The sequence below is a fragment of the Chiloscyllium plagiosum genome, unplaced genomic scaffold, assembly GCF_037043375.1.
Source record: "Chiloscyllium plagiosum isolate Xiang-an unplaced genomic scaffold, Cpla_swu_hap1 HiC_scaffold_28, whole genome shotgun sequence".
NCBI classification, from domain to species: domain Eukaryota; kingdom Metazoa; phylum Chordata; class Chondrichthyes; order Orectolobiformes; family Hemiscylliidae; genus Chiloscyllium; species Chiloscyllium plagiosum.
Window position 1 is genome coordinate 8,693,458 of NW_028270166.1, and position 24,318 is coordinate 8,717,775.

General features: G+C 42.1%; 1 protein-coding gene across 2 annotated transcripts in view; it reads right to left on the reverse strand.

The window, feature by feature from the left end:
• Window positions 1–1,332: 1,332 nt before the first annotated feature.
• The window catches only part of LOC122565433 (insulin receptor-like), a 270,454-nt gene continuing 247,468 nt past the window's right edge, over window positions 1,333–24,318 (reverse strand). For both annotated transcript variants that reach the window (XM_043721410.2, XM_043721409.2), the window contains 7 exons: window positions 23,350–23,417; window positions 21,793–22,022; window positions 17,951–18,061; window positions 15,603–15,762; window positions 13,964–14,093; window positions 12,339–12,473; window positions 1,333–10,789 (listed from right to left, as the gene is read on the reverse strand). In XM_043721410.2, coding sequence (XP_043577345.1) covers window positions 10,429–10,789; window positions 12,339–12,473; window positions 13,964–14,093; window positions 15,603–15,762; window positions 17,951–18,061; window positions 21,793–22,022; window positions 23,350–23,417 — 1,195 coding nt within the window. In that variant the 3' untranslated portion in view covers window positions 1,333–10,428. The remainder of the gene's footprint in view (window positions 10,790–12,338; window positions 12,474–13,963; window positions 14,094–15,602; window positions 15,763–17,950; window positions 18,062–21,792; window positions 22,023–23,349; window positions 23,418–24,318) is intronic.

Here is a 24,318-nt window from a genome sequence, read left to right on the forward strand (position 1 = left end):
GGGTTAAGTACTGGCAACAGAAAATTTCCAGTCCTTCTAAAACCATGTCATGGGGCCATTTACATCCACACGAGGCTGCAAACTGTTCTGTTTAACATGGCATGAAACAGGACAATAGGAATATAGAACATGGGGATTAGGAGCGGGAGTAGGCAATTCAGCCCTTCAAGCTCACTTCACCATGGCTGACCTTATCCTGGTCTCAACTCTACTTTCCTGCTCGTTCCCCATAGCGCTTTATCCCACTTTTCATCAGAAACATATCTATTTTTTCCTTGAATCTGTTGATTGATTCTGCCTCCACTGCAGACTGGGACAGTGAGTTCCAGATTCCCAATGCTCTGAGAGAAGTCATTTCTCCTCATTTCAGGTATGAACCTACCTCTTCTTCCTCTTGATCCATGACATCTTGCTCTAGACTGTCCCATAGACTGCACTGGTGAAACTCAGCACAGTGGCACAATGGTTAGCACTGCTGCCTCACAGCACCAGAGACCTGGGCTCAATTCCCGCCTCAGGCGACTGACTGTGTGGAGTTTGCACATTTTCCCAGTGTCTGCGTGGGTTTCCTCCAGGTGCTCCGGTTTCCTCCCACAGTCCAAAAAAAAGTGCATGTCAGGTGAATTGGCCAAGCTAAATTGCCCGTAGTGTTTAGTGTAGGGGAATGGGTCTGGGTGGGTGCACTTCGGTGGGTCGGTGTGGACATGTTGGGCTGAAGGGCCTGTTCCCACACTGTAAGTAATCTAATGACAGCATCTGGGAGAGAGAAAGAGTTAATGTTTTGAGTCCCATATGACCATCCATGGGAACTGAAGCAATTTTGATTGGTCATATTGGACTGAACAATGAACCCTGTTTCTCTCTTCAAATAAACCACCTAACCTGCCGAATTTCTCTGGGCACTTGGTTTTCATCTCCGATTTCCAACATTGGGGTGGAACCTGGCATCTATCTCAGGTTGAGGTGTCATCTGAAAGAGAGCACCTCAGGCAGTGTAGCTCTTCCACAGTACTGGCCTCTGGAATGGAACATGAACCCAAAACTCTCTCAATCAGAGCCCAAAATCCTACCCACTGAGTTATCCCTGAGAAAATGCTGCTTTGACCAGATAGATGATGTGGCAAGTGGGTAGTTGTTAAATGGAAAAACACAGATGGTGTAAATCAAATGCAAGCATCCTTTCTCACTGAACAAACCCAGTGTAAACCGGTTTGAGACCATTTCCCTCTCGAGAATCAGTTTTGCATTTTTACTGCAGTAACAAGCACAGTATTAACAACTGACTTCAATCTTTGCTTTTCCCCCCCAAAAAATACACAAAAAAAAATTAAATCAACATCATCTCCCATTTACTGAAAATTTTCAAGAAGTGATTCTCCAAACCCTTAAGAAGATGCCAGTTTCTCTCAGCAAAGGCTGTTGGAAAGTTCAGGTGCAGCAGCCTCACATCCATGTCATCCTCCCCTGCCCAACCTCTGGAGTTGTCAGCTCAAGAGATGGAAGGGTGGGTGGTCAATGACCATCAGTCAACAAGTGTCTAGTGGCAAGTTCTCTCGCCACCCATACTTTGTCCCTTGATCAATTTCCTCTCTTCCAAATGACACTTCTGGAGATGGAGAACCATTGGGTGTCACATTGTTGGAACGGACATCAAAGCAAGAATCCGAGCTGTGAGCGCGATAGCCAATTAACCAGACATTGAGCAAACTGGAAGCTTCGGACAATTCCATTCTCATGTCAAAAAATCGTCTTTACTTTCCATGTTTAACTTCCTCATAGATCACATTCTCTCCACATTTTTTAGATGCATTCAGCTGTCAGGGCACACAGGGATTGCTCTTTTTCAGTTCCGTGTAGACAATCTGATAGAAACATTAGTTCCAGTTTTCCAAAATGAAACACAAAATATTGTCGGAAACACGAGAGTCATGGGTGCTTGTAACACTAACCCACATCATTACAAAACTCTGCAATTGCAACCTGTATCAGAGTAACACACACAGTTGTCCTGTTAATACCCCCCAAATCCTAAGGAAACACACTTTCGTTCGCTATTATACACCAGACATATATTTACATACTGTAAAAGCCAACACATTGCTTTTTTTTTCTCTTTAATACATTTTGCTTGTGCTAATGGCTGTAATGTCAACTCAGGCAGACGTAACTGCTATTGGAACAGCGATGATTCATAAAGCACTCTCTCTCCGCTCTATTTCAAAATGCAAAAATAAACTGTGCACATAGTCTGTATACTTATCAATACTTTATATTTTGTTTTCCTTCCTGCACGAGAAATAAAAGTAATTTGCAAAAAGACAAGTTATATTTGCACAAAAAAAGAGACTTGTTGCACCCCCAGCGCCCCCCTTCAGTTTGAAATCACATATATTAAATCACTTCATTTAAATTCTCGCCAAAAGATCCATAAAAGTTTGACTTAATAATTAAAAAAAAGAGAAATCTGTTTTCATGGCCCTGCTTGGTTTGCATATAAAACACCCCTGATAACTGAGTCTTCCCATGCTCCAGAAAATACCATAAGGACTTGTTCAGATTTGGCACAGATGGGAGTCAACTCCCAAATGCAGTTGTAAGATTTGTGTCAAGTTACCCAAATAAACACTCAAGGGGTTATTATTTTGGGTAACAATGGTGTCAACAAATAAAATTAGTGTGGTTCACTAGTGTGATTTCCTTTCCAGGTTACTGGAACCCTCTCTAACACAGATAAAGATTGCATGTGCAAGTCTAGTTGCTATTTCCTTAACAATAATAATATGCCCTACAAAACAAAATAATAGTTCAGTTGTTACCTATGTGTTCAATAATGTCCAGGTTTGGCTTCCAATTTATTTACGAATGCCATGAGAGTCTTTTAACACTGTTGGACTAACTTAGCCTTTAGCACCCATTTCTGCAGGAAACTCTTCTGATATCAGACATTTTAAAAAAAATTCACTTTTTATCCCCAACCTTTGCTCACGTTGTCCTTACTTAAAAGCACCAATGTTTCCATAAACCTTAGGAGGAATACGTTTACTACTCTAACAAACATGAGCTAGTTTGAGTTGGCTGTGGTACAGTATGGTTGGAGGGCTGAATGCCTTAAGCCTCATGGTTAGATCAGAGATAATAACCCCCAAAACCAGATCTGTTGGGGTCTGCTCCATCAAAACCTATGCGTATTCCCAGTGTAAATGCATATTTTCACTGCACTAGCCAAACTGAATGGGGGAAACCAGAAATCAAATTCAACTAAAGTGGGGTGGCCCCAGCAAAACTTATCCACCACTCCCCAAACAATCCCAAAAGTGCACAGATGAGTTTGCTGGGTCTTGCTGTCATTTTTATTTTCTCCTGCTTCCCGAAGGTATATTACAAATCCCTTCCAGTGAAAATATAAATACAGATTTTATATCACATTCCCAGGCCCAAATGTTCACAGTATAATTAAAAAATAAATTAACCTGATAATTACATTTTCAGGTCTCGGCTTTTGTTTAAAAAAGATATTAAAAGCAATTCTCCTAATTTAACTTGTGGTCATCTGAATGCGTTGACAGCTGAAGGGTCTGTTTCCATGCTGTACATCGCTATGACTCTATGCTTAACTGAGTCAGTTCCTGATCACTAACATCTTCCACTTACTAAATCCAAGAGAAATCCAACTGCTCAGAAGAACAGAGTGGTAGAAATTTGCTGATGGCAAACAAGGACAAGGATAACATTGGACTGTGCATCTTGCTTTTTTTTTTAAAGCAAAGGTCAAAGTCAAATGAATGCAATGATCTGGTTCAGTCCCAGGATTGTATAGCACAATGCTTTATTAAATTGCGTGCTATTTTCAACGAGTCAAGAAATATATCACTAATTGTTTGTTATTTTGTAAGCATAGCTGGTTGGACCAAAAAATAAATCTGAACAAGTCCTGTTAGTGGGGCTGTATAACTGGAGCAAGGGTACATAGCAGCAATGAAAAAAAAGAGAAGGATTTTTGGAGCAAGTCTTAATACACACTTCAGAATATAATTTAATCTGCAGAGGAACAATGCTGTATCATCTGGTGTTGTTCAGTTGTAGGCACGTGTTGTCTCTATTGACAGACACACAAACACACACACTGTGTATGGACTTTCTGCTTCACAGAATTAACAGAAGAACACTAACACCCTCTCCTTTGCTACTGGAGCTGTTGGAGAACACAGCACCGGGTTGGAGTGTGGATAGCTGACTGATCACCACTTTCTGCTGCTGTATAATTGTCAAAACTCAGATTTTTAAAAAAATCGCTAAAGTATAATTTATCCCCTTTGCTCATGTTGGTTTTTCTTTTAAGTAGCCCGTTAGAAGTGGGGTATTTGGAAACTCACACCCATCCTTGTGTTTAAGATGTAATTTATGCCCCCAAAACCAGCTATGACTTATGGCTCTCCAATTTCAAACCAGATTGTACAACAAGTACAGCTCTGGCAGCATTTGTGGGGAGAGGAACAGCCTTGAGTCTGAAGGAGCATCACATGGACTCAAAACATTAACACTCTGTGTCTGTCTCTCTCTCTCTCTATTTAGATGCTGCCGGACCTGCCGAGTTTCTCCGGCAATTCCTGTTTGTCTCTTTTTCTTTATTCTTTCACAGTTTGGCCATCCCTAACTGCCCTTGAGCTGAGTGGCTTGTGCTGAGTTTTCTCTTTGGAAATAGAATGTAACTCATACGTTAATTTGTTTTATAAAAACCAATCTGAATTCTTACAATTTATTAGAGCAAAACAAATCACAAGGGGCGAATCTTACTTTGTCACTTTCTGATTCAATCGTGGTAACCCTAAAATCAGCCATTTTCTGTGACAGAGGGGTTCTGGCAATTATATATTTAAAAACAACATATCTACTTCTAATTTCCAGACTTCCTGTGTTTTGCTCAGCCCATTACTGTTCTCTTAGCAATCTTCAATCAACCACCTCCCTGAATTTTGGATCTGAACAAGTAGATTTTTTAGAAATCCAAGTAAAAGAGGAGACTCTGCAAATGCAAAGAGAAACATGGCGAATGTAAATTACATTGGTGGTCAGTCAGCCCTCCACGGGGAGGGAAGTTTGGGGGGGGGGGGGTGGAAGGGAAGATTTAGATGGGGAGGGAACAAACTCTAAATGTATTTAGACCCAGAACAGAATACTGTGAAATACTGAGAGGAGTACACACACTAATATCTGAAAGAAACACTGAGGTAGATTGTCCCAGAGAATTACACTGCACCACATCCTTCTCCCCAGTTTCTCATCAGCAACAATACATTTTCATGCCCTAACCTTTTTTTTTGTTTTTGTTTTGTGTAGACTGTAAATTGGGATTCTGTACAGTGATCTCTATAACATTAATAAAAATAAATAAAATATTAATTTTTTTGAATATAAGAAAATCTTCAGAATTACAAAAGTGTGTGAATTTTCTCTCCGGTTTTGTAGTGTGAAACAGCCACTAGACGTATATTAGAGTGAGGGGCTGTCTTAGTTTCTACTAGGTATTTCATATGCTACATAGAGATATAGGCACCTTAAGAGCGAACAACTTCACACTATTTACAAAGCAAATTCTGTTAATAAGCTCATTATTCCCCCTACTCACAACTAACCGTAGACTTAACGCCCAAACCCATCCCCCACCCACCCAATTATATACTTGAAAAACCATCCTGTCCCGCTCCATCCTTTCTGGCTTTGAGTCACTTGTCCCTCTCCTTCCCTCTACTCCATCTTCCCCGCTGAGATTTAAGCTTTAAATCTAGATAACGATAGATGAGGGGAAACTATGCCTCCACTCAACAGATGCTGTTCAGTTGATCTAACGTGCAGAAATCAACCAGCTTTCCTTCAGCTTTCTAGGGGCATGTGGTTTGTTGACAAATGACTTCCATCTGTTGGTATAACATGAACTTCAGCCCCTTGCCCAAACCAACCTATCCCCTCACCTCCATCCCTACACTCCTCCTCCTCCTGAACTCCCCCCCATAAACCGCACTTGTGGGAACAACTTCAGCACTTGGATCAATGTATCGCAACCCAAGGGCACATCACAGTCTGCTCAAGAATTACAGAATCCCTACAGTGTAGAGAGAGGCCATTTGGCCTACTGAATCTGCACTGACCCTCTGAAGAGAATCCCACTGAGACCCCTGTAACCCCACATTTACCATGGCTAATCTACCTAGCCTGCACAAACATAGACACTTAGGGTCAATTTAGCATGGCCAATCTACCTAGCCTGCACATCTTTGGATTGTGGGACGAAACTGGGTATTGTCAAAGGACAACTAGGGACGGGAGTTAGATGTCAGACCCAGTCAGTGAATCCAGCATTCACTGACATATCAGTAATCAGTCTCCTATTGAGAGGTGCAGCTTGTTTGCCTCTGGTCTCCATCACCCTCCATGCGGGCTTCCCAGCTGGGGTGCTTAATGAATGAAATGGAACTGACTAGCTAGATGGGTCACTGCTACCAGGGGTTAAGGAGACGACAATTGCTTCCAAACAAACGGCAGAAATACAAAAAGATGAAAATGAACCACAACAGGGTGTAAAACACCCCTTGCAACAAGCCACAATTTGACCACTTGTCATGCAATGATTACAGGACCAGGTCATTTGCCTTCGCTGCACGAGATCCCTGCTTCACACTCTCCCAATCTCATAGTTCTGCAGTTCCCACTTCGCACACATTGTCTGTAATTTTTATTCTATTTTAAATGTATCTGGCGAGGTCAGTGCATCTTGCTCATTTCTAACAGCCCTTGAGAAGTTGCGGTCACCTTCTTGAACTGCTACAGTCCATAAGGCGGTAGGTACACCCACGGTGCTATTAGCAAGTCAGGTGGAGGCAAGATATTATTATAGATGTGGCCAATAATTTTGTTCAAGTGAGATGATATTTCAATATCAGATTATTGATTAGGGATCCAGATCAGGCAGCAGTCTGCGGAATATGTTTTGCTGGTCTCAGTTCTACTGCTGTAAGACAAACAGGGAAGCCTGGTCAGCATAGTAACTGCCTCACACTTTCACCACCCTTTCCTTCCAACAGTGGGTTTGGGATGGAATCTCACTACAACCAAAAGGCTGTGAAGTGTGGACATCTGAACAACGCAAGCTATTTATGTTTAACATAAAATAGCTCCTGATGGAAACAACAGTGAGCAGCTGGTGACTGCTGCGTTTTTCAATTAAGGACAGGATATTCCAACACATACCAATGTTAGTGAAGCTTAAAATTTACAGAAACCCACAGGGAATTAAACCCCACTGCAAATCTACAGAATCTGGGGTTTGAGGGAATATAACCTTCTACTTGGCAAAAAGACGAGCTTTAACCTGATCATGTAGAGGAACCAAACATCTCAATGATTCATGTGAGCAAATAGTTTGGGTTGGAATCATCTCGTCAGACTTTTCAACCCTACATGAGCCGGTCAATCTGGAGCCTTAAGAGACATTATAGCACAGAATGAGGCCATTCAGCCCAGACTCCATGCATAATGTGCATGGCCAGTCAACATTTGCTCACTTACAGGCTCCCTTTAACCTAACCCCTGCATTTGGCTGGACAAGAGACTGCACAATTCCAAAGGCATTGCAAAGGGTTCTGGGGACAGGCAAGCTCTGTGTTCAGCAGCAGCAGGAGTTATTCAAAAAAACAGAGGGAGGCATTGCTGTAACACAGTCACGACATAGCTACCTATTGAGCTTGGGCATTAGGTTAAGCACAAATACTGAGATGAGAAGCTTATGGCACTTCATCAGTTGTATTTACATTAAAAGTTTTCACCACGAGTTCTGCTCCACCCTGTCCTGCCTTCACAGTTATTTCCTACATTGTTGGACCAAATGCATGGATGAGCTACTGTAGGTTTTCTGAGCCTCAACTAGCCACCTGTGTGTTTGTATTTCCAGCAAACACATCTCCCCCCTCCAACCCAACTCTCCCAGCCTGAATTCACAAGGGAACTGGTGTCATACGGACATAAACAGAAAGCAGCTATTGACCACTGAGTCTGTGCTAACACCCTGCACAGCAACCCAGTCAGATCCATTCCCTTGATCTAGCCATATAGCCCCACATTTTATTTTAAATCTCTCTCAACATCCCATTCAATTTCCATTCAAAACTATTATTCCAACAGACACGTGCTTATCCCTGGCTTAAGGAACTCCACACGTTCCTCCTTCATCACTGACAGGGGACACATGCTTGGACCCTCTCTCGTTTCAATTTGCCCCCAACTCTCTTTCACTTCTTGGTGGTGGGAAAGGGGGTAGAGCAGGGAAGAGGGGTTTAGAGATCTTGGGTTGGTAAGTATAGAAGCTTAATCCGTCTGCCACCTAACACAAACAGAATGCTCAGGCAAAAATGAAAAATCAATTTTAGTGGGAGGAACACGGATACGATTGATTTTTTTTGTGTCTAAAAGCTTAAGTGTCACTGTGTACTTGGCACAAACCTGTGACTCTTTTCTCTTCCCTGATGTCGGTCAGGATAGCAGGTTACTGAGCACAACACAAGATTTACAAGCCATGAGCTGACCTGTAAGTCAGACAGAACAACTGATCAATTAATTCTCTGTGGTTTCAGATTTTAGCCCAGTGATACACACTCATATCGGGGACCATGATCATTCCTTCTCCACTTATTCTGTGATTTAATTCCAAACATCTCTCTTTTTCTCTTGCATAAGTATAAGATTAGAGTTAATTTCCCCACTTTGTTCTCTACTGTCCTCCATTCCAATTAAACATACATTGAGAATAAACAGCAGGCAACTATTTTATTCCTGGTCTGTTTTACGTTGGTATTAACACAGCAGCTGTAAGTTACCTTCCACTGACTTAATCCTCCTCCCAAATCCTGCTCCAGTTTGAATTGTGGCTCTGAAATCTCAAAGGAGAAAAGGAGCTTAAAAAGCAATCATGTTGTTGCTACTTGATGTGTGCTACTTTTATTAAAATATGGCACATTAACTATTCCTTGGTTCCCACTTCCAGTCTAAGGAGAAGCACAGCCTTCACTCAAGAAATACCTGAAACATCATCCCCAAAAGCTGCCTTTTTAATTTCTTCCAGCTTTTCGCGCCTTGCTGTTCTCTCTCTACCAACTCAAATAGAGACAGAATTCCTTTTGGTTCACTATTTCCTCCTGCTCATCCAATCCCCTTCAACACAATGAGGTACACAAGTGATCTTAAGACCAGATCACTTGCTATTGGTCTTGCTGCTGAGCTCACTGAATCACTTTGCACTATCTCAAAAGCCACAACAATAAAGCTTTCAAGAAACCTTTGATGAAGCATAAAGCAGAATCTGAAACCCAGAGCTTTGTTTGTTGTAGATATTTTGTGTCCTGACACAATATCCCTCGAACATCAGGGAAGGTGGAGGAGGGGGTTGATTTCAGGTATGCTAGTCCACATTTTACAAAAATAAATTGTGCCTCTGGGACTACTGGTCCTCAGAAGCACACTTTTTGATTATTGCAAAGCTGTTCCTGGTGGAGAGAATACAACAAACATCAATTATATACAAAAAACATTAAAAGTACAGGATTTGTCTTCTAAAACCCACAGACAAGAGAAAACAGCAACTATTGGTCTGAGAAACTGTTACCCAACCATTGCATCTAAAATGACCGCTAGCTGTGATTTTCTGTTTTTAGAAGTATACATCAGTGTTAGGGTTTTGGAATTTGGTAGAAGATTCAGATTTACTTTCTTGTTTATGTTCCGCAAGATTCCCACTGTTTTAAAAAGTTCACACTTCAGGAAAATGAAATTGGACTTTTTGTCATTTTATACTGTAGATGCTCTTCATGTTTAAACTGTCCTTCTAAAAAAAATGTTTTCCCCCAAAATTGGGCATAAACTTCTCAGCCTCAAGCACTCCACAGATGAAAGTTCAGAAGGTCACTTCCTGGCTAGGAACCACAGCAATGTTGATAGCAGCCTTGGAAATGCTTCACTGATATGGTTTTGTTTTCGTGTCTATGTACACGCGTGTATGTGTGTGCATGTCTATGTACATGTGTGTGTTCTGTGTGAGCGCTTGTGCATGTGCAATCGTGCCTGTGTATGTATCAGAGTATAAAACTGTTTACACGTGTTGAACTGTATGGCTGTGCACGCATATTTGCATGACGTCATGTCTGTACATGTATGTAGGCACAGTATATACGTGTACATATTTCTACTGTTATAGAATGAGTGTTTTGTTTCTTCACAGTTTGATTCATTTATAACCAGCCACTTGGCAGAAAAAAAACATTTTTTTAAACAAAGGTAAAGGTCCTTTCCTTGTGTAACAAACTGTGGCAGCCTTAATCGAGTCCCAAGATTCTAAGGGCCCAACAAATGAAGTTCAGAAAGAAATGGGAGGTAAAAGAAATGTTATGAAGGGCTTGACCTTGGCAAGGACAATATTCGCCCATTCTTCTTCCCTCCATTCATGTGTGTGTACGGTATGTGCTCATCATAGTTGCCTCTGAGGCCCATAGTAGGGCCATTGTCCCGGCTGTGACTCAGAGGGGTCTCTGTCTGTGAGTAAGAAGAGGGATCAAGTGGAATGCTTTCCATGTTCTCAAAATCCATGTCGTATTCCTCTGTGTCCGGTGGCTTGTTGTCCTCGCTGTAGTAGAAGGAAACATCGTGAAAACTCGGGTGGAGATCGTCCTTCAGCATCTCAATGATCTCCAAGAAAGTGGGCCTTGCTTTTGGATTGTATTGCCAACACATCTGCATCAGGGTGTGTCTGGAGTCACAAAAGGAGCACAGGAAATGATTACTGGAAGGTTACACACGAAGCAACTAAAACCAAATGCAATCGCCACTTAGACAAAGAAAATAAATTCTGCAAAAATGGCTGTAAGATAAAGCATTTTTGAAGCTTAGCGTGCAGAAGAAAAATATAATTTAAGCCCATTATTGTCCATGCTAGCTCTCTGCTCCAGCCAACCAAACATAACTCTAATTCCATGCACTCATCCCAGTTTCAGTGTTCTCTCTGTTGGAACAGTACCACCAAACCCCACTCCGTATAGTGACACATCAGTGCATTAATGAGGGAATGCAGCATTCTTAGAGGTGCTGCCTGTTGGAGGAGAAATTCAGACGAGGGTCATATGAGGAAAGGCTGACAGACTGGGGTCTGTTCTCATTGGAAAGACGAAGGCTAAGAGGGGATTTGATGGAGAGATACAAGACGATCAGGGGATTAGATAGGGTAGACAGTGACAGTCTTTTTCCTAGGATATGATGTCAGCTTGTAGGAGGGGGCATAGCTACAAATTGAGGGGTGATAGATTTAAGACAGATGTCAGAAACAGGTTCTTTCCGCAGAGTGGTAAGGGTGTGAAATGCCCTGCCTGCCAACGTAGTCAACTCAGCCACATTAGGGAGATTTAAACAATCCTTGGATAAGCACATGGATGATGATGGGATAATGTAGGGGAATGAGCTGAGAATAGTTCACAGGTTGGCGCAACATCGAGGGCCGAAGGGCCTGTTCTGCGCTGTATTGTTCTATGAGGCACCATCTGCCCTTTCAGGAGAATGCAAAATATCCCATGATGCTTTCTAGCAAAGGGCAGGAAACCTTGCCCTCGTGTCTCCTCTAACATCATAAAAAAACAGCCACCTGACCATCTGTACACTGTCATATTGCGGTTTTCTGCAGTTTGTCATTTCCATTATCACAATAGCACCTAAACAAAAAATGCATTTCACTGGTTTCAAAGCAGTTTGGGATAAAGAAAGGAAGAGGGGAGGAATGAGGAAAGAGAGAGGAGAAACGGGGAGGGAGAGAGAGGAGAAACGGGGAGGGAGAGAGAGGAGAAATGGGAAAGGGGAAAAATATCAAGGTACAGGAGGAGAGGAGGCAAGGAGAATGGGACAGATGAGTAGTGCAGTGCTTCAGAAATGGAGTGTTAGCTTGGGAAGTGGGGGATAAGAGACAGACAGAGTGAGGGAGCAAGTGAAAAAGGTGACGGGGGGGGAAGAGAGAAAGAAAGGCGGGGAGAGAGTGAGAGAGTGCGCGAGAGAGAACGAGGGACGAAGAGCAAGTGAGCGCAAGCAAGGGAAAGCGAGCAAGAATGAAAGAGAGAAAAGAGTGAGAGAGGGGGAGAATTGAAGATTTGGGTTTCAAATGATCTGGATTCCATGAAAAGCATGGGCTGGGATAAGTGATCACTGAGACATCTTAATTAGAAACGTTCCAGGTAGGATTCCAGGCCCACAGTTGATATTTGCTGGAGATGATGGGCAGAAGAGAAAGTTGGCGCACAGAAAAAATTGATACTCACAATCGATCTGCACAGTTATCTGGACGATCCAAAAAGCCTCCATCCATAACAAACTTAAGAACCTGCTCGTTCGACAGTCCTTGATACGGCTGTTCTGCCAGAGTGCTGACCTCCCAAAGCACAACTCCAAAAGACCTGCCAACAAGCACAAGCGCAGTTCAAAATAAGTTAAAACAGACTAAAGGGCACTTCCAACCTCCATCGTATCGTTATTCGAGTTACAGAAGACCACTGAGCTCTTTGTATGTTCCAATGGAAGCTGATTCTGCCCAACCTCTCTGCTAATGCATTCCAAGTCTCAACAAGACCATACATGAAAACAATATTCTCATTTTCTTTCTAGGTTTTTTTGTCAATTATTTTTCATCTTCGACCTCTAGTCACTAATCCGCTTGGAGGAAACTGTTTCTCTTTGCTTGGTCTGTCAAACTCCTATGAGGTTTCCCATTAGCCTTCTGTGGTCTAAGGAGAAATCTTCTAATTTCTCCAATTCACCATGTAATCTGTGTGGTGTTTTCTTTATTCCTTCATGGGACGTAGGTGTCACTGGATTGGTCAGCGTTTGCCCTTGAACTGTGCGACTTGCTAGGTTACTGTAACCTCAGATGTCTTTTCCAAAAAGGACGTGAGTGAACCAGGTGGGCTTTAATAACAATCACTGACAGATATCACCATTACTGAGACTATAATTTTACATCCCAGATTTAATACATGAATTTTAATTCCACCAGGCTGTGGTGAGATTTGAATCCATGTCCAGACTGACTGTTAGAGTCTAAATTACCAATCCAGTGACTTCACTACATCATCACCATCGCCCCCCCACCATTGGTGTGGCCTTGGTAAAACTCCTCTACACCATCTTCAGAACCTTGAAATGTTTCCAGAATTGTGACAACTGGGACCTAGCCAATAATTTGTAAATGTTCAGTATCGCTTTCGTACTTTAAAATGCTATTAACAGATACCTTATCCTTCTTACAACTTCAGAGTCCTTGCAAGTTGTCTTACCACCTTCAAACATTCCCATGTCTCTGTTCCTGTATCTGCTTTAAAACTGCTCCATTTAATTTAAATTACCTGTCTTGAAGTTTTAACATGACTTCTAAATGATTCTGTTGGAAAGAGTTCTCTTTTTTGTGGAACCTACTTCAGTTATATGAAAAGTTTGGAAACTGGGATTTTTCTCCTTCGACAAGAGAAGATTAAAGTGAAAACTATAAAGTGTATTCAAAATCGAGAGAGACTCTGCCATACCAAGAGATGTGAATGAAATGAGGACATAGATTAAGCTACGATCTAACAGAATGGATTCAAGTTCTCCTGCCACTGTATAGCACATTACGCCTTTTTCTAAAGAAAAATCAAGTGTTCTTTCTTGTCATGACAGTTGAGTGATGTTTGTGTGTGAAAACTGACTGCCATGTTTGCACTAACACAACTCACTGTGCAAAATGAGAGAGACAATAAAGCACTATAATCGTAATAATCCCTCAATGTATTGTTTTGTGAGGATGAAAACAGTTTGATTAGAACCATATGTGTGGTTGAAGATAAACACCTTGTGAACAGTCTGGGCAAATTAAGACTTTCCAGTTACACTGAGTACAGAAAGACTGTCTCACCAAACATCCGAATAAGTGGTAAAAACTCCATCCTTCAAAGATTCTGGAGCCATCCATCGGACAGGGAGCAATCCCTTTCCACCTTTACGATAGTAGTCTGTCTCATAGATGTCTCTGGTCATTCCGAAGTCTATTTAAACAAAGGAATGCACATATATAGATTTACTGCATCATGACTCACACCACATTGAAGCAATCAGCTCTTTTAGGAACTTTTCCAAGCAGCTCAACTAGATGGCTAGTTAAATTGAGCATACTCAGCCCATATTGGCAAGCCCACACAGAATAAGGAGCCCACTTTCTCCCTTCATTTCACTTAGATGACTCTAAGAATGGGTTTAACGTTCTGTACCCTAGCCAGCTCAACACACATTGCAGACATTTTCCAATTCCTCTTTATAGGTACCAAAGCAATATACAGGAGACGCTTGAGATCTGAAATAAAAGCTGAATGCTGGAGAAACTCAACATCTGTAGAGATAGAAACAGTTAACGTTTTGAGTCCAATACGACTTGTCATAGTCATATAGCAGAGAAACAGAGCCTTTGACCAAACCCATCCGTGCCAACCAAGTTTCCTAAACTGAACTGGTCCCATTGGCCTGTGTTTGGCCCATATCTCTCTAAACATTTCCTACCCATCTACCTGTCCAAATGTCTTTTAAATGTTATAATTGTACCTGCCTCTACTACTACTTCTGACAGCTCATTCCACATACACACCACCCTCTGTGGGAAAAAGCTGCTCCTCAGGTCCTTTTTGAATCTTTCCCCTTTCACCTTAAACTGATGCCCTCTAGTTTAAAACTCCCCTACTCACTTTATCGATGCCCCTGGTGATTTTATAAACTCTATAAGGTCACCCCTCAGCCTCTGACGTTCCAGGGGAAAACTCACAGCCTATCCAGTCTCTCCTTCTAACTCCAACCCTCCAGTCTTGATAACGCTCTTGTAAATCTTTTTTGCACCCTTTCCAGTTTAATACCATCCTTCCTATAACAGGATAAGCAAAATTGCATGCAGTACTCCAAATGTCCTTGGAACACAATTCTATTTGGGGCGGCACGGTGGTAAGTACTGCAGCCTCACAGCACCAGGGACCCGGGTTCGATTCCAGCCTCAGGCAACTGTCTTCTGTGGAATTTGCACATTCTCCCCATGTCTGCGTGGGTCTCCTCCAGGTGCTCCGGTTTCTTCCCACCATCCAAAGATGTGGAGGTTAGGTGAATTGGCCATGCTAAATTGACCGTAGTGTTCTGGGATGTGTTGCTTAGGTGCATTAGTCAAAGGTTATGGGTTTGGGTGGGATACTCTTTGGAGGGTTGGTGTGGACTTGTTGGGCCGAAGGGCCTGTTTCCACACTGTAGGGATTCTAATTCTAACCCTAAAAAAAGTAATATAGGGCTTGGAAATTAAATTCTGTTTTTCTCTCTCTCTCGCATTCCCATCACCACCAAATTGGACGCTACTTTTCCACCAGTTTCTGTCTTTATTCCTTTTTATAGGTGCCTTGTTCTTTTCACTTGACACTCAGTTTCACTACCCCATCCACATTTTGCTTCCCTTATAAGGCAAACCTGTGACGTATTCCTTCACTTCCTCCCCATTCCATAAATTTACAACGTGCCATCATTCCTACCTCCGATTTTCACCGTATAATCCTCTCCCACCATGCAATTGCGAGCTGCCAAGTCTCTATGGACAAATTTCTTGGCATTCAGATATGCCATTCCATCTGAAATCTCAGCTGCTGTCTGAATCATCTCCTTTAGGGACGGTGGTGGTCGCCCTGGGTTATTCTGAAACGGCAAAAAAATAGATAACATTCACAAGTTATTATTGCCCACTTACAAACGCAGCAAACCATTAGGAGCTCCAAAAGCTTTGAGAATAAAACCTTTAGAAGAACAAAGTAATTTATAAAATAACTATTGACCAAGTTAAGAGCATACCGTTAGCTTGTACACTTGCATTGAAGTACTTAAAGTAAAGAAGGTAAAGCTGCAGGTGGTCTCACTGTGGTGAAAGGTAGTGACCTCACCTGTTCAGGCTCAGTTCCACCTTTCCATAGATTTGAGCACAGTGCATCACTCCCTGTTCCCCACCTCCTGTGCACCATTCCCCCATTCTCTCCATGTTACTCCTCTTTTTCCCTATACCCAGACTGCTACTCTGTCCAATCATTCCCCACTTCTCATGTGTTTCTTAACATAATTCTCCACTCTCTGATGCGAGGTTAGTTGTGACTGAGTCAGCAGGGCGCATTCGCCTCTGAGTCACAAGGATTCGTATCTAAGTTCCACCCTGCTACCTGGATACAATGTTTGTTGGTAATACTCCAATGCAGTACCAAGGGGAGCACTGCACTGTCAAAGGTGCCAGCTTTCAAAGGAGCTGTAAAATCAAGGCCCCATGTGACTGCTCAGATGGATGAGCAAGATGCCATGGCATTATTTTGAAGAACAGGGGAGTGACTCTCACTGTCTTAGCCAATGTTTATCCCTAAATTATGACTTGATGAGGGAGACAAGGTTTTGGCCAGTCAGACAGTACCCAATCCCTTGTAGTTGGTTTTGCAGGAGGTTTGACCGAATGCCTATACTTTGTAACAAGGCCACAAGCACTTGTTCAATGATCCTCTTGGTGAGTCCAGGGAATGGGACAGAGACATTGCTGGTGCTACATGTAATCACACATGTTTTAGATACACAGATTAGGTCTCACTGCAGTACATGGGTATGATGACAACAATTGCTGTGTACACTAAGACTTTTGTTGGCTTGTGAGGGTCTTTATTGCTAAACACTCACTGCAGTACACTGTGCGAATGCCACAGACCCAGATCTGAATTTCCTCATCAATGGTGTCAGCTAAACATTTGGGAAAAAAAACCCAACATATTCCAGATTCTGTCCTTCAACATCCATGGGAGGTGGAATATTGGCTGATCAGGTGTGGGTTGTTGCTCTGAAGATATTCAAGGGCAGGCCAAATTCCTTATATTTAGAATTGAAGAAATTGAGCATGGCTCATCAATCTGGTATAGCGCGGGCAACGACTCAGCAGTCACCCATCCAATGGGTCATATCTATGATGGTCAGTCTAGGTTTAGTTGGGAGAACTGCAGTGAGACACTGCTTCATCAGATGTTTAATACTGATATTGGAAAGCAATACCTCTTAGAAGAGGTGAACATTCATCATTGAGTAAATAGATTGGGAGCTATCAAACAGCCTTGTTTGATCCTCGCCCAGATTTCAAAAACACTGGATTCCTGCTCAAAACTGTTACAATCACATCATCATGAAGCATTTTCAGAATTGTGAAGAAGGTCCTTGGACATCAAAATTGTTGCAGCACAGAATTACAACAATGGTTACACTTCAAAAAGCACATCATTGGTTGTAAAGGACTCCAAGGGGATCTTCTCTGTTCTACTGGACACCACTCACTTCACTGCAGTACCTTGCCTGTATACAGAAGTGACAGTACACTCAACATCCGGCTCACATCAAAATTAAAATGCCTGTTCTCAGAACTAATACAATGAGCAACTGTATCTGCAGCTGCAGCTGGTTGGATTACATTTATGTCATCTTATACTTAATGCTTTTAAGTATTTTACAACTCTTAAGCGCAAAGACACAATAGTTGTGGTTTCTAGGCTTTGCAATTGGCCTCCATAAAAGTAAAACAGTGTAAACATTTATTACACAGAACTCTGTAAAATATAGTCTATAAATGCCCAGCACTAACAGAGAATCCAACTCCAGTCAGTTTCCTCTTAAATGCAGATGAATTCCAATATCACTGGGCAGTGAAATGTCACATTCCTCTGCCTTCAAAGGAGAAATATCATACCTCCACCAACAACATTGATGAGGAAACCATTGTAACAGCCACAGATCACAAGGTAATCATTTTGTTTTGTATTTCCCAGAAGGTTTTAACATTTTAGAATTTGTGAAGATGCAACTGTGACATTACCTCAGCATCCGGTCGTAAAGATCGCAAGTAGCTCTTCAGATCACCATGAGTCATCAGCTCCATGACTACCAGAGTTGGCTGACCCTTCGATACAACGCCAAGTAAACGCACCTGGAGGACCAAGGTAGGTTTTAGCACAACTTAAACTCAACAAGAAATGTGCTGAGGAGCCAGCAGCTGTTCCATGCAGATTTAACTCTAACAAATAACAACAATCTTTAAAAGAGATAGATGCCACACAAAACCGTTTAGATAGGGCATGGAGTTACATGACATTCTTTACAAAGTCCAACTGGAATTGGAGCCAATCTTCCCACACTTAGGTCACAGAGGTCTACAGCACAGAAAAAGGTCATCTGTCTCATTATGTCTGTGAGGTAAAAACAATGACTGCAGATGCTGGAAACCAGATTCTGGATTAGTGGTGCTGGAAGAGCACAGCAGTTCAGGCTGCTCTTTGGATGCTGCCTGAACTGCTGTGCTCTTCCAGCACCACTAATCCAGAATCATTATGTCTGTGCCAATCAAAAACACCACCTAATTATCCTGATCCCATTTTCCAGCACTTGGCCCATAGCTTTGCATGCTTTAGCAGTGGAACTGTGTATCTAAATATATTTTCAGAGCATTTATTTAGAGAGTTACACATTACATGTATAAGACTCCTAACCTAATAACCAACATTCACTGTATTTTTTGGCATGAAGTTAAGGAGCAGCACCTCTTCTTAGACTTAAACACTTCACAATTTTCAGGACTCAGCACTGAGTTTAACAAAATCAGACCATAAATTCTGACCCCATTTTATTTCCTTTGTTTTGCTTGGTTCAGTTTTTGCTTTCAGTCAGTTCTAGGCATATCAAGTGTTTATTTCCTCATCCCATTTTCAATCTCTTTGGCCTTTCGGACGAATTTTTGTGTCATTGAATTTCTCTGGTCTTCCACTGTAGGCATGACCTTCTTTTTGTCCTTGTCCCACCTGACCTCACTCTGCACATATCTAATGTCAATTCTGTTTCTCTCATATTCTCTCTCTCTCCACAGGCCTTGTTGGATCTGTTGAGATTTTCCCAGTGTTTCCTATTTCCAAACACAATTTCACTCTGCATCTACACTAAAAGGGCACAAATGAATCCCCAGTTAATGCACAATATCTGCACATATTGAACAGAGTATGCATTCCCAATGAAAGAGATAGGGAGCTGCTTTTAAAAACAACTACCATAATCCATAGTGATAGAGCTGTACATCAAGGAAAGAGACCCTTCGGTGAAACCCGTGCACGCTGACCAGATGTCCTAAATTAATCTAATCCCATTTGCCAGCACTTGGCTCATGTCTCTCTAAACCCTTCTTATTCATGTACCTATCCAGATGCCTTTTAAATGTTATAATTGTACCAGTCACCACGATTTTCTCTATTGAGAGTGTGGTGTTGGAAAAGCACAGCAGGTCAGGCGAGGAACAGGAGAATCGATGTTTCGGGCATGAGCCCTTCATCAGGAATGGGTGGAATCCGTGAATTCCTCTGGCAGCTCGTTCTATATGCACACCACCCTCTGCATGAAGAAGTATCCCCTTGAGTTGCTTTTAAATCTCTCCCCTCTCTCCTTAAACCTATTCCCATCTACACACTTGCAGATGAATTGTGATGTCACACCATTTGTGGAAGAAAGAAATAAATCATGGTGAAGATCTGAATTTGGAAGCAAGTTTTTGGAAACACTCAAAACATTCAAGTTACGTTTTATTATCGCTTTAAACATTCCTTTAATGAAGTTTTAAACTCATGCAGCATCTGGAGCCAATCTGATCCTATCAGCTATCTGACTGGATGAAGCTCTGTCATTGAAATGTTAGATTGTGATTCAGCACCAAGTCTGGGACTGTTTGCCCTCAAGGTGAGTGATCTAATCACACTTAGTACTTGACATCAACAATATTTATTCCTCACTTGTTCTCTACAATAAGCAAAAATAATCAGGTGGTTAGATTATTTAAGTATCACCATCAAGCTGTGGAAGTAATAGCTTCAATTATTAAAATGCTAAATTGCCCGTAGTGTAAAGTGGATTAGTCAGGGGTAAATATAGGGGCGGTGGCTTTCTCCTTGGAGGGTCGGTGTGGACTTGCTGGGCCGAAGGGCCTGTTTCCACACTGTAAATAATCTAATCCAATCGAATGTGTCACTCCAATTTTCATGTGTGTGTGGTGCTCCACCTAGTGGTGGTATTAACCATAACTGCAACCTACAATTAAATATACAGGGAAATATGCAATCAACAAAGCAATAGTGTGTGTACTGGTTAATAAAACAGGGAGACAGCTTCAAGTCGAAGTTACACGGGATGAATATACAGTCAGTTTTTTAAGGTGCTGGTAACTTATCTCATGCCCCTGTTTACTTCAACACTGGTCATTCTTCCTCCAGTCATTTCAATTTCCGGATTCTGATATCTGCTGCTTAAGCTCTACCATTCGCGAGCTCTTTGACCAACTGACTGGCCACCCCTCCCAAAACCTTTCTTTTTCCACTTATTTTTGTTTGATTATACCTCTGTGAAAGGCCTCAAAAAAAGGATGTAATTGCTGAGAATTTAGACCATGATGCTGAATGTTCCTGTCAGATTGAGCGAGCGAGCAACAGGATTTTGTAAAGATCACATCATTTTACTTCCTGCATTTCTGATTTTGGACTGAAATGGTAAACATTGAAACCAAGATCTCTGAAAGGAATTGCTGCACTTTCAAAAATAAGTTATTGAAACTCATTATGCATGATGTTGGCGATGCGGCTATTCAAGCAATGTTTGAAGACGGCCTGGTACTGGGAAGGGATGGTGGATGAGATTTGTTTTGCAACCAGTTCCTGATTGGTTTGTGCAACTGCGACTTGTCATAGTTGCCATGGCATCAGCCTAGAGGCAGCTCTGATTGGTTCCAGGGTAGCTAAACAGCTCGTGGGTGTGAACAATATGGGGAGAAGCCTTCAGACTGCTAGAATGGCAGGTTGTATCCCTCTCTCCCTCTGCAGTAAAAATGCTTGAAGAATGCCAGTTATTTTCTCCCATAGTTACTGTAAGCTGTTGCCTTTAACCAATAACCAAGTGACTTTGTGATTAGTATAACAATTGCCCTGTGCCTCCTGCAAAGAAGAAAGGTGACTGAAGAAAGGATGTCCTAGCAAGCCATAAAGGAATAGCTCAACAAACCCTGTGAACTGGTGCTATTAAACTGCATTTCCTGGGTTTTTTTCCCTCCTCTCCACCTACAACCATGCTTTTTTTGTTTATCTGCACCTGTCTGGATATGCGTGTAGTGACTTTAAAAGAGGGTTAGAGTTTTAACTTGTAGGGCCATTTGTTGATAATGACAAATATGCAGCTATGAACTAAGTACAGGACCCTGGTCTGTGTTTTATGTAAACTTGATTCCATCAGATAGGTGAATTAAGGGCTTTGTGTGCTTTGATTAAATCATTAACAATTGTGGGGCCCCAAGGGCTTGAGGATTTGCACATTTTCCCAAAAGAATCATAACAATATGCACACCCGGATTTCCTTCCCCTTTATTCTCTCCTTTAGATGCCGATTATCAGTGGGCATTATGCCCCCTCAATTCTGATAAAAGGTCCCCCTCCAACTCCCGTAAACCCTAGTTCACCTGCCCTTCCACCCCCAGACAGACTGATTTCCAGAATTTTCTCTCTTTATCTGTGGTCATCACTTCCAGTGGTTTCCAGTATGGGGGAGGTTGAGTTTCTTTGATGATGGAGGGAAAGCCCAGGGATAAAAACTACAAGGATATCGTTTTTTAAAAAAGCGAGTATTTAAAGATCATACCACATGGTGACAGCTGAACGCCTTCATCACAGATGCCTCATTCAAGAACTCAATACGCTCCCGCAGGCTGGCTGATTCATTCACTGTTTTCACTGCTACATGCGTTTCTGGACAACCCTTCACAATATCCTTGGCGATCCCCTCATAGACCATCCCAAAGGAACCTTGGCCCAGCTCCCTCAGAAGCTCGATCTTATCGCGTGAAACCTCCCACTCGTCTGGAACATAGACTAGGAGAGATAACATGAAGTATGTTTGATGGCATTACACTGAATAGAGATTCATACTAAACACAGCCCACATAAATGCTAGCAATGTCTATCTGTCTTATCTTAAAAGACCAAGATAAGACAAGTGGGAATGAGACTCAACCATATACTGATCCTAAACTTCACTTGGAAGTAAGTTCTTAATACTGAAGTTGTTGATTTAGAGAGAAGAGTCAAAAACATTAACTTGCATTTATATAGTGCCTTGAAAACAGAACTGTTGCTGTGCAAAAGGAGGCTATTTGGCCCATCATGTCTGCACTAACTCTGAATGAGAAATCACTCAGAGCCATTCTCCTGCGTTCTGTGCGTACACCTGCACATTCTTCCTTTCCAAGATCTCCTCTGAAAATCTCGATTGAATGTACCTCCAGCACGCCCTGCCAGTGCATAACCACTGTTAGTAAAATACTGGAAAACTGAGAGAGATAAATACTTGTTCCTTGATTAATAGGGCAATTAAGGGCTGAGGAAAGGGCAGGGAGGTGGACACAAGGAATGCTGGATAAGCCATGATCCTATTGAGTGGTGGAGCAGGCTTGAAGGATCAAATCTTACTTCTTCAGAGAATCCCTACAATCCCTAAAGCAGGCCATTCTGCCTATGGAGTTCACACTGACCCTCCGAAGAACATCCCACCCAGACCCACACCCCTACCCTATCCCTGTAACCCTGCACATCCCTGGAAACTATGGACAATTTAGCATTGCCAGTCCACTTTAATCTGCACATCTTTATTCTGTGGGAGGAAACTGGAGCACCCGAAGGAAATCCATGCAGACACAGGGAGAATGTGCAAACGTCACACAGACAGTCACCTAAGGGTGAAATCAAAGCCAGGTCCCTGGTACTGTGAGGTAGCAGTGCTAACAACTGAGTTACCATACTGTCCCAAATGGTCATACGGTCTTGCTTCACCAGTGCATTACAATATTTGACACCAATTAGACCAATGACAGAGGCAGTAAATAAAGAAACAGCGACGTCTTTACTTATAGACTCAGTAATTGGTAGTGGAGTGGGGTGGGGAGGGGTGGGGTGGGGTGGGGAGTGGGCGGGAGGTGTGGATAACAGAGGGTCTGGGGAACGGGGAGGGACAGAGAGAGATAGAGAAAAGGATAGCCAGAGAGAGGAGGAGGAAGAGAGGGGGGAAGGGAGGGAGAGGGGGAGAAAGGGAGAGTTGGGAGGAGTGGGGGGGAGAGAGGGAGAGAGAGAGGACAGAAGAGAGAGATAAAAAGAGAGAGGCAGAGTTAGAGACAGATAGATTTCTAGGTGTTCAGAAGCTTACCATCGTTGGCGCTGATGTACTCTGGATTTGAAGAAGTATAAAAGATTCCAGTGGGTCCTTCTGTTCGTCTGAAAGCAAGAAAATCTCAATAAAATATCTGCAGACATCACTTAAAAGTAATAGAATTCAAAGACTGTTGACAGATGTTCAATGTTATCATTATTACACCATTTGAATTTTTATTGAGTAGCTGAGGTGAAGTATGTTTCTTTACCAAAAACATTCCCAACGTTATTGAGTAAGAAACACTTTTCACCAGGGACTCTTTTTTTTAAAAAAAGGCTAATGAGTAGTATCCAGCTGTGAAATACCATCCCAGATCAAACAGACCCCTGAAGTTCTGATGAAAGAATGCCAACCTGAAATATTAATTGTGTTTTTCTCTCTCCAAAGACCCACTTCAGATTGCCTGAGTATTTCAAACATTTTCTGCTTTTATTACTGTCCTTCAATAGCCTATTACCCCATACAATACTCTGTCCTTCAATAGCTTATTACTCCATATCATACTCTCTTACTCTTGCACTTCTCATTTAGTTTTTATGTGCATGAACTTCCACTGGAGTTTAAGAGAATGAGAGGAAGGACACAAGATTCTGAAAAAGCATCACAGGGTGGATGCTGATAGGTTGTTTCTCCTTGTTAGAGGGTCGAGAATTAGGAAATGAGGGATCTCTCATTTAAAGCAGAGATGAGAAGACTTTCTTTCCTCTCTGAAGGTTGTTAGTCTGTGGAGCTCTCTTCCCCAGAGAGTGGCAGAGGCGAGGTCATTGAATACTTTTAAATACAAAGTTAGATAGAAACCCGATTAACAAGGGAGTCAGAAAATACTAGGGTACACTGAAAGTTGAGTTCAGCATAGAATCAGATCAGCCATGATCTTACTGATGTGGGGTGGCACAGTTGGGGCTTCACAGCACCAGGGACCCAGTTTTGATTCCACCCTCAGGTGACTGTCTGTGTAGAGCT